The 14,687-nt window shown below is 36.2% G+C and overlaps 1 protein-coding gene across 2 annotated transcripts; it reads left to right on the top strand.

Moving 5' to 3' along the window:
* Positions 1-6,790: 6,790 nt before the first annotated feature.
* Positions 6,791-14,395, top strand: LOC103330596 (uncharacterized). 2 transcript variants are annotated; one of them, XM_089052896.1, is made up of 5 exons: positions 6,791-6,950; positions 7,060-7,200; positions 12,537-12,582; positions 13,024-13,223; positions 14,033-14,395. In XM_089052896.1, the coding sequence occupies exons 2-5, from the start codon at positions 7,067-7,069 to the stop codon at positions 14,112-14,114; spliced, it is 462 nt and encodes a 153-aa protein (XP_088909022.1). In that variant the 5' UTR covers positions 6,791-6,950; positions 7,060-7,066; the 3' UTR covers positions 14,115-14,395. The 2 variants fall into 2 exon arrangements, with proteins under 2 accessions (XP_088909022.1, XP_088909023.1); XM_089052897.1 differs by lacking the exons at positions 6,791-6,950; positions 7,060-7,200 and adding an exon at positions 11,301-11,455.
* The last annotated feature ends 292 nt before the right edge of the window (positions 14,396-14,687 follow it).

Raw genomic sequence — 14,687 nt, 5'->3', positions numbered from 1 at the left:
GGACAAAGGGCACCAAAGCCTTACCCTAAATTGATGTGCTTTAATCAATTAATGAGGGTATGGTAACTAGAACATGTTAAGTATGTTATAAACATGATTCTATTACTAATGCAACATTAAATTGATTTAAAGGAAATTATAAACTAATATTATAGAACTATTATCTCATTCTTTAAGGATAAAGTAAAAGTTTTCTACTTCTTAGGCATATGAAAAAATGATTAACAGATTACTCAATACCTTCAACAATTATGTGAAAATTGTGGGGGTGACAGACATGAAGGAAAATTTCGAATTCTATTTTCTGACAGAGAAAATGGAAGTTTTCTAGATTAGTTCATAAGCACCACGTTTTTGTGGAGAGAGGCTTCGATGTTCACAAGAGTTTAAATTTCTCTTATACAAGGTATGAGAAGGTTAGAGACCTTCCTATAAGTAGCACAACTGGGGGGGAGGGGGTGTCTAACTGAGTATTAGAAGGTTACTCAGTTGGCACAATTATTAAGTCTTAAAAAAATAAATTAAACGCTCAACGTAGTACAACTACTCTTGAATGGAATTTATTTCCATATATGAAATTATGATGGCAATATATTACAGAAATAGTCAACCTAGTGGATCCAATATTTAAAGGTCAGACTAGAGAGTTAGTTGATCATCAAGGGGAATGAGAGTATAAGCCTAAATATTTAAAGTCTCCATAGTGGATACCCAACCTAGCTGACTGGAGATCCCAAGATCTAGGTTCAAAAGGGACAACCAAATTATGGATGACTAAGTAGTAGCATTGCCGAGATTACATCTCTACCTATGTCCTATGATGAAACAGTGCTCCCTGTAAGTGTGTTTTAGGGTAATCTTTGATTTTAATGATTCCTATAGCTTGGAAACCTGAGTGGGTAGTGTAGGATACTCTTAATAGGAAGTCACCTATGTGAGTGTGAAATGAGGCCGTTTCTGTGAGAATTTTTTAAGGCTTGAATTCTCTAAAGCTCTCATGAATACCAGGAATCGCTCAGGACCAAAACAAGCACAACCGATCGAACCAGATATGTTTAGAAGGGTATTGTGTGAGTGCTATTGTTTGGGTTTACACAAACGGCTGAACAGTTCAAGACATCATGTTCACTAATTAGCCAAGTAAATCCGATAGTATTCCACTATGGAAGGTTCAAGGCCAAAAGCTACATATCCAGATGCAGTATTCTTCTAATAGGGACTCTTTTTAGTGTCTTCATTTTTTGTTTGCATGTTGTTGAGTCAATTTCCATTCATGTGGGGGATTGTTGAAAATTTAATATTTGTTATATAACTAAGGGAAAATTATAGAGAGAATTGGAAAGTAGAGAAAAACAATAGAAATTGTTCAATCAACTTGTATATCTCATCTTGATAAGACCTCTTATTTATAGGCTTATAATGGTAAGAAGACATTAACAACTCATAAGTTACAAGCCCATAACTATGGCATTTAGTGTATAGGTTACATAGAATTAGAAAGGATGAATGCTAAGAGGTATGGTGGCCATCCATCAACTTATGCATTTACAACACTCCCCTTTGGATGTCCACCATACAATGACATAGTTGCCTCATTAAAAACCTTGCTTGGAAAACCCGGTGGGACAAAACCTAAGCAAAGGGAAAAAGAGTGCAACATTCTTATGGATCATTGATGTGGTTTTGGACGCACTTATGTTGCCTCATTAAACCTTGCTATGAAAAACCCAGTGAGACAACAGTACAACGCATATAATGCTCTCCTTGATGAATTACTCCCCCTGATGATGACAAACTTGAATTATTTGAAGATGCAACACAAATGTTATTGATATCTCAATTTCCTCCTGTAAAGTGAGCTTTGGTAATGCTTGTATAAAAATTTCTTCAATATCATCATTGGAGGATGTATGTTTGTCACTCCTTTGAATCCCTATTGAGGTTAGAGTAATACCAAAAATATCTAGATTTTCACAAATCCTTTTACATTAACAATTCTTAAAATAACATCATATTTTATAATATCATCAAAATAATAATATAAGCAAATGCATATGTTACCGTTACGAGAACAATAGTATAAAATTGCATGATGTAAATAAGCTATTCATATAAATTTTTGTATACTATGCTAGCATGTCATAGGCTCTTCAATAGACCTAAATATTCTGATAACTTCTTTAAAAATTTGATTACGTTGCAATGATTTTGAACTTGAATTCGAATTCATAACTCAGTCAATACCCTCACTTGAGGCAATTAGATCATTTTCATTTCATGAAAATTGAGTATAAACTTTGAGCTTCAAGCTCCTTAACTTCTTAGAGATTTACTTTCAATAATTTATATCATGTATGACATTTTACATCTCTTAGTATTTATTCCTATGTATTCTTCAAAAGATCGCGTCTGGCGATATGCTTAACTTCATAATCTTTTTAGATTTTTCATCTCCAATTCATTTATTAAATCAAGGGAATTCTTTGTAAACTATTCAAGAGTTCTAACAAAATTCTTCATATATATATATATATATATATATATACTGCAATGATGGTAAACTCATGGAATTCTGATTTTGATTTATACAAAATCAAGGAGTTTCATGTCCTTATGTGCTCTTTAAATTCACGGAACTTCATACCCTCAATTATTTAGAATCAAAGAACTTCAGGTTTTGATTCAATCAAAAGGACTCTAGGTCCTAATCAAGTTATATGATGAGGATCGAGGAACTTCGAGCCCTGATCTTTTGTATAATACAAACTCATTATAATAATTAAGATCATGCGTAAAATTAAATAAACAAACAAATAAATAAAAAACATGGCATTATATTCATGTGTAATAAGAATAAGAATTTTTTTTTTCTTAAACGAGCATGATGAAGTTTGATGGTGAGTACAAAGAAACTCTATACCATGTGATGACTCTATCTCATATAAGAAGAAAGAAAATTCAGAGAAAGAAAACATACCAAGAGCAATGTCGTACTGATAACGTGTTATATAACTAAGGGAAAATTATAGAGAGAATTGGAAAGTAGAGAAAGACAATAGAAATTGTTCAATCAACTTGTATATCTCATCTTGATAAGACCTCTTATTTATAGGCTTACAATGGTAAGAAGACATTAACAACTCATAAGTTACAAGCCCTAACTATGGTATTTAGTGTATAGGTTACATAGAATTAGAAAGGAGGAATGCTAAGAGGTATGGTGGTCATTCATCAACTCATGCATTTACAACAATATTAACTAATACTAATTTTCGTATTTGAATGGAAATTAATAAAATGCATTGGTTAAAGACATGACCCTCGGGTTAAAGACATCTTCACATGGGGGATGACAACCCTTTAAACCAAAGGATGCATTGGGGGTGAGAACTCTTCAGACCAAGGGATGCATTGTTTGCCTTTTCAGATTGGGATACCTTTTTGGAAAGGGTATTCATCATCTATAAATAAAGCAATCCTCCTACAATTTTATTCATTCAGTTTAATTCTCTACATACAGACTTTCATATAGAGAGGATTAGAGTTTTCATAAAGAGAGGCTCGTGTATAATTTGGTTCAAAGTTTCTTGTGAATTGCAATGCTTTTTTCGCAAGGAAGGAAGACGAACGCTAGTGAACCATAAGCACCAGTGTGGGGCGTAATTCGTCTTAAGGTTAGAGTGTTCAACACTTGCCTCGACTCAATTAAGGTTCTTCTAATTTAATTCTCCTTTTATAAAAATTTGTTTTATGTGCAGTTTTTATTTTGTTTATTTTATAGCAATTTAGCACTCATATTTCCAACAAATACACCATAACATACAACACTACTTGTTGAACAACTCAGCTTGGAATGAATTGCCTAAAACGCTCATATCATACTTGCATTGAACGGGAACTACCTGTTTATTATTTTATACCAGTGAGAACAAATTAACCATTGAGGGCCCGGCAACAGCGCCAAAAACTAAATTATTGCAAGCGCACAATTCGTACAAGTAATATAGAAATAAGTAGAGTGTCGACCAATTTCCTATTAACTACCAATTATGATTAATTTAGAAGTTTATTTGAACAGTTAATTAAGAAGATTGATTGATTCAAGAAAACTAAAACAATTATGAAAAATAACAATTTAATTAACGATAGAAAATTAAGATGATGAGACACTAGAGCATCCGATTTCACCATAACCAATTCTACTTAATTCTTATAGGTTTTTGGTTTCTCCTAATTCATTTGATATCCCCTCTCGGGCTCAACCAAAAGTATTCTCAATTAACAACCCATTCTCTCTCGAGCAGAGAAAACCAAGAACCCATTAAGGAGAACCTGATGCATGAGTCAAGTCCCTCTCGGGCACTCATTCAAGTCATGGTATTTGTTAAAGAAGCAAACACCAAACATCTCCTCTCGGTCTCCGCTTGGATCATCAATTAAATATTAGCTAGATATTTAAATCATTATAACAAATACTCAACATGGGATAATAATAAGGAATTAATATAACTATAAAATTGAGTATTCATGCTGTAGCCAGCAAGGGAAATTAGTTCATGACAGAAGAAAATATAAACACATAAAACCAATTTGGCCGATGGACTTGAAAATCTTCACAGGAGCTCCTCAAATAATGCGTTGTTCCGATATTTCTCGGTTGTATGAAAGTTGGTGGAAAAATATGGTAGAGAAAACGGTGGAAAAAGATTCTTTGGCTATTAGGTTAAAGCTTTGTATTTATAGGCCAAGGGACTCCTCCAAAAATAAGGAAGATAATATTTATTTAGGAAGGAAAGGAAAAATAGGAATGTATGAGAAAAACCAATACCTATTCTCAAAAGGAAGTTACATGCGGCTTCAAGTCAAAGAGGGAATTGGCTTTGGGGTTTTAAAGGAAAAATAGGAAAGTATGCTCAAGGGTCTTGAGATTTTGTTGAGATGATAACTCCACCCATTTTGATCCCTTAAGCTTCCAAAATTATAGTTTTTGCTCCAAAGCCTTGCTAGGTATGATTTCCTACAAAATCTTCACCAAGCACATTAAACTAACCAATTTCACATGAAAACAATGCAAATAAAGACAGATTATATATGCAAAATATGAATATATCAAGTCTTTCCAGATGCTATGTTTTCTTCTGTTTTGCTTTCTTTTTCTTCCCAAACCTCCCATTGCTGGTTTCTTCTGAAATGACATCTGGGTGGAAAATGCAGCTAGAAACACACAGATCTGGCCAAACACACAGAGGCCAAAATCATCAATGACCATCGTCAGCTGCCATTGTCAACATGTATGCGGTGGAGTTTCTCTTTGTTGACACCGGATGACGTCGAAATGCAAATGGGTTGGTTTTTTTTACTACTCTCTCCTTTCTTTTTCTCTTTCTCTTCTGATGATCTTTTTTTTTTTTTTTTTCTGTTTCAAATCTTGTTTAAGTCCCATTTGGATTCATCACCAAAACCAGATCATTTTATCACTTCTGCTCACCCACTGAACTGAGAATCTGAGATTCCCCCAAAAAGCTATGAATTAGCCTCCCTCCGTTGATTCATTGTGACCCTTGTAAATAGCCGACCTAATATTTATTTTTAACTCACTTGATTTATTAGTTTTTGCAACTCAAAAACAAAGACTTACTTGTTCCATTTCTTCAAGAAAAGTAGCACCTGGGCTTTTACCCCCCTAGGCTTTGGGAGGATGGGCTTCCTCTTTCTATTGTTGGTGCGGTTTATTTTTCCATCTTTGGGCCCCTTGTCCTGGGGACTTTCTTTGCAATCTTTTATTTGCATATATTAAAGGACAAAAGTACCCTGTATGTTGCGTTCGCATGAGCCACTATTAATGTAATTAGCCCGTTGTTTTTTGGGGAGAGGTTAAGAGCACTTTCATCCATTAAAAAAAAAACAGCAATGATTTTACCATTCAAGAAAATTTTTTGCGTAGTTTTTTTTTAAATTTTTTGTTACTGAAAAATATAACTAAGTCGTAGTTGTTACTGATGTCGACAGCAACCGGGCTTGAGTTCGGGCAGGCCTAGTTTCGTGGGTATGCCACTAACAGCAAACCACGTAAGTGTCCCAAGCCAATAAAAAAATCGCACCAAATATTGATGCGATAACGTCAGCAACAAAAAAATTTCTCCAGCCATGTATTGATTTCTTCTCCGGATCTAAGGAATCTCTCCTGCCATTCCATTATCATAAAGTATTATCCTTTTTGACCTTTTCAGTTAAATATATTAAACAAAAAAACAGAGAGAAATCAATAAATGATGTGTGGGTGTTAAAGGAGTGACTGTAGAAAAAGTGTAACACCAGAAATAGAAGAAGAACAAAGTTTTTTTTTTTACGGACTACAAGAGGAATGGGGGAGAGAGAGAGAGAAGAGGAAGAACATAGGTGAAAATACTTTGTAAATTTTAAATTGAAAAACAAATTGATTGTGTGGGCTGGGTGATTGAAGAGAAAAAGAGGAGTGAATGCAGGGGCGCGTGGGTGGTGATGATGGTGGAGTCGTCATTGAAGAGAGAGATTAATGGATGAGAGAGAGAGGAAAAAATGGGTTCAGAACATTTTTTTAATATTTAAAATTGGAAGAAAATTAGTTGCCAGCTGTCAAGATTTTATTGACTTGGGATACTGACGTGGTTTGCTGACGGTGGCATCCCAGGAAGTTTTTCTCCAGGTCAAGGCCGCTGGAATCATGACACGGGGCTTGGGCCCCCTATTGCCCTGGCAAGGGCTGTCCGATAATGAGGTGTTAGAAGAAAAGGACGCCAATCCCCACATGATTTCTTTATGATATATCTTTATGATGGTGAGATACTCCTCAATAGCCACGCTTTAAACACCTCGTTAGAGTTTTATTAGCCTTCATATCCGGCGGCCGCATTTCACTCGCCATATCTTCTTCCATTCAGTACTCGCAGTCGCAGAGTGGTTTTCAAGTGGTGGGTAAAGAAAATCAGAATTTGTTTTCTAGTTCATCACTTCCATTATTTAGTTACTCGTTTTACCAAACTCGCTTGTTTTTTCTTCCTTTTCGTTTGCGTGTAACAGCAATTCTATGTCTATGGCATCTGTTCTGCCTGTAAATCGGGATGATATTGCGGTAGGCTTTGGCCCGCATGCACCGTCCAGCGGTAAAGGCTCACGTGTCCTTCACATCACCCCACAGGCTCATAGCCGGAAGAAGAAAGCGTAAGAACTCTATTTTTTATTTATTTTTTATCTTTTTCTGATTTAGATCAGGTTCAAGTGTTAGATTATGACCGTAATTTGACAAATTTAGGAATTCAATCAACTGTTCTTATCTGCATATGTTGATTCATCACGTTTTCTTTAATGCATTGTCAATGTTAGTGCGTTTTGAGAAATTTACATGTTTGGGATACAGCTTTTTTGTGAGAACTAAAAGATAGCTTTGAAAATAAGAAGACAATAGAATTGTTGAACTGAACTTGTTATTCATTGACTGAAACAGGCTCTTCTTATAGAGGAGCGTACAAACAACTAATTAGTAAATAAACAGGAACAACAAAAACACGTCTAACAAACTCCATCCATTAGAGGGATTCCTAAAGACCAGGAAAGGAAACAACTGACTCCTATAAAATAGAAACTAACAATTATTCTGCAGAAAACATAATTAAGATAAATCTCAACATCCTCCCTTAAACTGAATGTCATAAGACATGGCAAAGCAAATTTCCAACATCTTCCTGAGCTTCAAGAAGATCAAATCAATGGATATCTGCAGCTTGGTCTTCACTTTTACAAAAGATCAAATCAATGGTACCATCATTAAACAGATCACATAGGAAATAGAACCTCACATCTATATGCTTACTCCTTCCATGCAAAACTGGATTTTTGGACAGCTTGATTGCATAAATATTATCATAGAACATTGGTGTGGGATCTTGCCGATTAAAATTGAGCTTTCCAAGTAGCCTCCTTAACCAAATAGCTTGGCATGCACAAGATGCTGCAGCAACAAACTCTGCTTCAGTAGTCGATAAAGTCACAATTGGCTGTTTCTTTGAAGACCAAGATACAGCTGCTGATCCCATTGTAAAAACATGTCCTGATGTGCTCCTTCTATCATCCAAGTCTCCAGCGTAATCGTTGTCGCTAAAGCCAATCAAACCATCCTTTGTATAAGTATGCCAAAATCAGAAGTTCCTTTTAAATAGCGGAAGATCTTCTTTGCAGCAAGTAGGCATATAACGACTGATGAGGCTGACTGCATGCATTACATCTGGCCTGGTGGGTGTGACATACATCAAACTTCTTACAATTTGTTTGTAGAGGGTGCTGTTGACTTTCTCTCCTTCAGGATCCTTTGTTAGCTTCAAACCACATTCAGTAAGAGTGCCAACAGGATTGCAATTTGACATCCGAAACCTGTCCAAAATAGTATGAACATACCTCTTTTGGGATATGAAAATCCCAGCAGGAGATTGCTCTACTTCAATGCCAAGGAAGTAGTGCATCAAGTCAAGATCAGACATTTCAAATTCTGCCATCATAGATTTCTTAAAAACATCAATCATAGTCATATCACTGCCTGTATAGATTAAATCATCTACATACAAACAGACAATAAGAATTTTCCACCAGCACCAATTTTAGTAAACAACGTGTGTTCATACGGACACTTTTGAAAACCTTCTTTAGCAAAATAAGTATTTGTACGGCTGTACCAAGCTCTAGGTGCTTGTTTCAGCCCGTATAATGCTTTTCTCAACTTATATACCTTCCCTTCCTTTCTAGGCTGCACATATCCAGGAGGTTGATCAACATAGACTTGTTCTTGTACGCTCCCATGTAGGAACTTTGATTTCACATCCAATTGAAAGATGGGCCATGAGTATTGTGCTGCCAGTGAAAGTACCAGTCTGATTGTATCCATCCTAGCAACCGGAGCAAACACTTCATTATAGTCAATGCCATACTTCTGCTTATATCCTTTAGCCACTAGCCATGCCTTGTATTTGTCAACTCCACCCTCCTTGTTCAACTTCGTTTTATAGACCCATTTGACACCAATCGACTTCTGCCCTTCAGGAAGATCTGTCAAATCCCATGTGTTATTTCTCTCAATGGATCTAATTTCATCATCCATGGCTCTTCGCCATTTGGTTTCTTTGTGAGCTTCTTGAAAAGTTACAGGATCAGAGTCTGTAAATAGTGCGAAATAAGTCAGTCCATCATCTTCAAATTGATCATTTCACTAACCTCATAATCCATCATCCATGCCGGCCTTTTCTTTGTGCGTTGGGGTCGAAAACTAGATGGATGGCCTTCATTAGAGGGCTGCAGTTGCTCCAGTTTCTTTGCTTGCTGCTGCTTCATAAAAAATAACAGAAATCTGCTGCTGCTGCTTTTGATTTGAGCCTTTATTTGTCCAGTCCCATATTGTTCCTTCATCAAATAATACATCACGACTGATAATGATCTTCCTGGTGGTGGGATTATACAATTTATAGGCCTATGAGTGCTCACTAACCCAAGAAAAATATGCTTTTCTCCCTTATCATCAAGCTTCTTCCTCTTCTCATCGGGAACGTGAACATATGCTATACAACTGAAAATTTTGAATTAATTTACAGCTGGTTTGTGACCATTCCAAGCTTCTTCAGGCGCATGTTTTTGACAACAAGAGTCGGACTCTTATTTAATATGTGAATACCCAATTTACTGCTTCTAGCCAAAACGTTTTTGGAACACCACGAATTTTCAGCATGCTTTCTTCCTTTCACAAATACCATTTTGTTCTGGTGTATATGGTGCCGTGAGTTGCCTTCGAATTCCATGTGTCTCACAGAAATCCTCAAATTCTTGTGAGATGAATTCTCCACCATGATCAGTTCGAAGAAATTTTATATTTCTTCCAACTTCATTTTCAACAAAGGCTTTAAAGCTTTTAAAGGCTGAGAAAGCTTCAGATTTTGCCTGCAAGGAAATACACCAGGATTTTCTACTCTAGTCATCAATGAACGTTATGAAATACCTCTTGCCACCATTGGAAGTTGGATTGATGGGTCCACAAATATCTGAGAAAATAAGCTCCAAAGGATTTTTGGCTCTCCATGCTTTTCTTTTCGGAAAAATTTCACGATGCTGCTTCCCAAGAACACATTCTTCACAAATTTGAGTTGGACAATCAATGTTTGGAAGACCTCTCACCATGTTCAGCTGTTGCAGAGTCTTCAATCCCTTGAAATTTAAGTGGCCATAACGATAATGCCACAACCAAGCTGTCTCCTTCACTTTGGCAGAAAAACAAGTCTGGCCCACACTTTGAATATGCAGAGGAAACATACGATTTGGTGTCATTTTGACCTGTGCAATGAGTCCCTTCTTTGAATCTTGAATCTGACACATTCCTTCTTTAATTGTGATCTCATAGCCTTTTTCCTGAAGTTGCCCCACACTTAATAAATTGCTTTTAAATCTGGGACATAGAAAACACTAGAGATGGTTTGTGTAGTGTTATCCTTAGCCCATATTGAAATATTGCCTTTTCCCATACCAGAAATTGCAGAATTATCACCAAAATGAACAGTAGATCGAAAAGACTTGTCTAAGTAGGAGAATGAGGACTTGTTACCGCTCATATGGTTACTGCATCTTGTGTCAATGTACCATACATCCTGATAAGTGTTCTCCACGACTTGACACACTAGCTTCTTCTTCTTTCTCTATAAAATTGGATTTTTCTCCCCTTTCTCTATTCATGTTAGTGCGGCATTCAGAACGGTAGTGACCATACCTACCACACCTATAGCACTCAATATTAGATTTGTCGAGTTGTGACTCATGATAGCTTTTTTGTCTGTATCAATCTTTGCCTTTGTTGCTGGAATCATAATTTCCTCTATTGCTGGAATCATAATTTCCTCTGTTGTTGGAATCATGATTTCCTCTGCCGTCGGACTCATGAGCACCTCTGCCTCTACCTCGTCCATGGCCTCTACCTCGACCATGACCGGAAGCTCTCCATGATGATGATGAGTCATTGCTAGTGGAGACTTTTAAAGCTTTCTCTTCTTTTGAAGTGTCATGACTTTTGAATTTCTGCTCATGTACCAACAGTGAACTATGCAATTCATCTAATGACATTGTTTCAATGTCGTTTGCTTCCTCAATTGCACAAACAACATAGTTAAACTTTGGTGACATTGAACGCAGAATTTTTCCAATGATTGTGACATCATCCATCTTGTCACCATGATGCCGCATCTTACTTGCAATTGCCATCGTCTTCGAGAAGTATTCATCAACAGAATCTTCTGGTTTCATGTGAAGAGTTTCTCCGGAGTGCTTGAAGCTGTGCACGCTTCCCCTTGGTGGAACCTTGATACTTTTTCTTCATAGACTCTCATATCTGCTTGGAAGTGTCCTTCTGGAGAATAGTCTCCAAAATGGATCGATCAATCGATTGGAAGAGGTAGTTTTTCACTTTCAGGTCCTTCAATTTCTGTTCATCAAGTCTTTTCTATTGTGCTTCTGTCAACAACGCTCCCTCTGCTGGTTCAGCAATTCCATTTTCAATGAGACTCCAATACTCTTTGGATATCAGAAAATTCTCCATTAACATGCTTCAATGGTCATAATGACCATCAAAACGAGGTATGGCTGGCTGCATGTAGTTCTCTTGAACCTTGTCTGATGCAATCAATCCTTGCTGCCGCAAGTCAAGAAAGCTGCTGCTTTTTGGAGAATTTTAAGTCAGGCCCAGTGGGGGCTCTGATACCAAATTGTGAGAACTAAAAGATAATAAGAAGACAATAGAATTGTTGAACTGAACATGTTATTCATTGACTGAAACATGCTCTTCTTATAGAGGAGCATACAAACAACTTATTAGTAAATAAATAGGAACAACTAAAACAAGTCTAACAAACTCCATCCACTAGAGGGATTTCTAAAGACCTGGAAAGGAAACAACTAACTCCTATAAAATAGGAACTAACAATTATTCTGCAGAAAACATAATTAAGATAAACCTCAACATTTTTATCATTTGGCTAGATCAAACACTCAATACTGTTGCAGCTTTGAGATACAGCTTTTTATCATTTGGTGTTTCCTTCCGAAAACATGCATCATTGGTGTTTGCAAAATTAAGTACTTCATAGATCTTTCGTATTCATATGCTTTGTGGATATCATCAATAAGTGCATGAATTGTGGATATCATCAACATATTATATTGCTCTTATTGTGTCTCTCCTTTGTCTTGATAAAAAACTTAATTCAAGTGTTCAGCAATTTCCTCTGTATAAGCAGAGTAGAGGGGGTTTTCTCTCATGCACATGGGTTAGTTGCAGCTAAGGGCACATGAATTACTTCAGCTATTAGATTGAAGGTGATGAGAGTGCAGTTGATGTTTGGGTTTTAGGATTGTTGGGCTAATGGCTGAAGTAACTCATCCGCAACTCGTGTGCATGAAAGAAAAGGTCGTGAAGGTAGAACCCTTGGTTACCACTCTACTGTCTTCTAATTTCTACATTTTCTTCAATGTCACAGCCTTGGCCCTGCCACTTCACACCAAAGTTCGTCTTCTGAAAGACTGGTGAGTTTTTGCACACATTATTTCCTTTCTATTTCATAAATTCCAAAATTTATATCTTGCGTGGTTTAATAACTCAGTTTTGTATATGGAACCAAAAGAACAAATAAAGGTGATATTCATTATATACATTATGTAATCTATAAAGTGCATTCTTGTTCTCACAGTTTTGCTTGGTTTCTCCAAGAAAGATAAAGTTCTGGTTGGACTAATATTCTGAATATTTACTTTCCTGCCTGCCTTGTATACTTGTATTCCTGGTTCTACAAATTTTTTCTATTATTATTTGCTTGCGCTTGTTGTGTACTTGTAGCCTCGAAACGATGTTCTGAATAATTATCATATTTGTAAGAATAATGATTAATTTGTATATGTTATGATTCAACATTTCTCCTTTTTAAAATTATTTTCTGGGTTGTGTATATCTCGACTGTGTCTATTCAGCTTCCACAAACTAGTATTCAGGAAGGATTTGCGACGAATCCGATTTCAAATGTTTCAAGTGGTACAGAATCACGTGCTGGTCATATTGAGCCACAAGTTCTTGAACCAGTTGAAAATGCCCCTGCAGAAAGTTCCCCTGGAGCTGGAAGTACATCAGACATACAAACATTCACAGGGAAAGGTCACAGAATTAAGGAAATGTAAGAAGCTTTATTGATTCATACCTCTCCTCTAACCAATTGTCAGCTGATTTTTAGAAAGTTAGTCCTTTGAACAGTTTATCTGTTTGGAATATCTACCAAATTTGGTGTTTAACAGTAACTGTACCTGATATGTCTCATCTCTTGCTCTATTCCGTATTTTTTGTAGTTGTTTAATTAAGAAAGCTGCAAGAGTAATAACTAGCTAACTATACGTGAAATTCATTGATACCAATCTGGTCTACTTCGTTATTGATGTAGAGAATTTCTTTTCATATTTTGGAAATATCTTCTGCAAGTCTACAGTGTTGGTGTTTTTAAATGAACTGCTTTGGTTTTTATATGCTTTATGCTGTATTCATTTTCATTGGCTACTGAATCTTTTTCTGATTTGGGACCTTTTGTTATTACTGTGTGGCTGTGTTTGGTGCCTATGATTGGATTGGATTGGATAACTCACTAGATTCAAGGTATGTTGAAGGAAGAAATGGAGGCCATCTTCCACACTTGGTCCAAGTTGGAGAGGTAGAAGATGGATTAGTAATGAAGGAAACCTTATTACTTCCCACACGATGAAAAATCCTTCTGCTCTACCTTCATTTTTAATTTCAACATACCTTGAATCTAATAAGGTATCCAATCCAATCCTAGGCAACAAACGTGGTCTACGCTTGTAAATTTTTTGTGGTTTACTGTGTACCAGGTCACTTTTATGTTCTTTGATATTATGGCACCAAGAATTTCTCATGTAATTTTCCAAAATTATCATTTTTTTTTATAACTTCTTGTTGTCAACTATGCCTCTGCAGAATCATCAAGATGTTCAAGAAGTTGAAACAAAAGCTGGCACGTTCAACTCAAAAGTGCTTGCCTGAGAAAAAGAAGATTTAACATTTTTACGGCATCTCTTAGCATCTCATGCAGTTTTGAGTTGAGTTCCAGTTTTGATTACTGAGGTTGAATTTATAGATCTTGTGTTTATTATACTGCTAAATTATGTGTATTCCCCGAGTTCATTCTTGTGTTTAATTTCTCATTTGACATTTTTAGTACATAATACCTTACAAATATACTCCCTGAAGTTTAATGTAGTTTGAAAAGAGAGATGTATATTCATAATTTGCATATGCTCTTTGGGGTAAATCAAGGAGAATGAGTGAGGGTTAAGATTACCATATGTGTATTTGAAAATATTTTCTACCTGAAAAGAAGTTAGATCATCTCTAGCCGTTTAGGTAAAATTTGAATTTCAGATTTTAGCAATTTGAAAAGCTACGGAATATACCATCGTTCCATAGCTTTCTTTCTTTCTTTTATTTTTTTGGGTCAATTACAGACAATTCCCAAACTAAAGACAACTCTTATCTCTCTCCCACCTTCTTCCCCTCAGATCCTACTCTCCGCTGCCATCCTCCCACCACCATCCCCAAGCACCTTCATCCCTCCGGCAACAGCACCACCCAC

Source organism: Prunus mume, linkage group LG5 (assembly GCF_029339155.1).
Source record: "Prunus mume cultivar Tortuosa linkage group LG5, ASM2933915v1, whole genome shotgun sequence".
Taxonomy (NCBI): Eukaryota; Viridiplantae; Streptophyta; class Magnoliopsida; order Rosales; family Rosaceae; genus Prunus; species Prunus mume.
The sequence above is the reverse complement of the archived record's forward strand: the minus strand, read 5'-3'. Positions and strand labels throughout refer to the sequence as shown.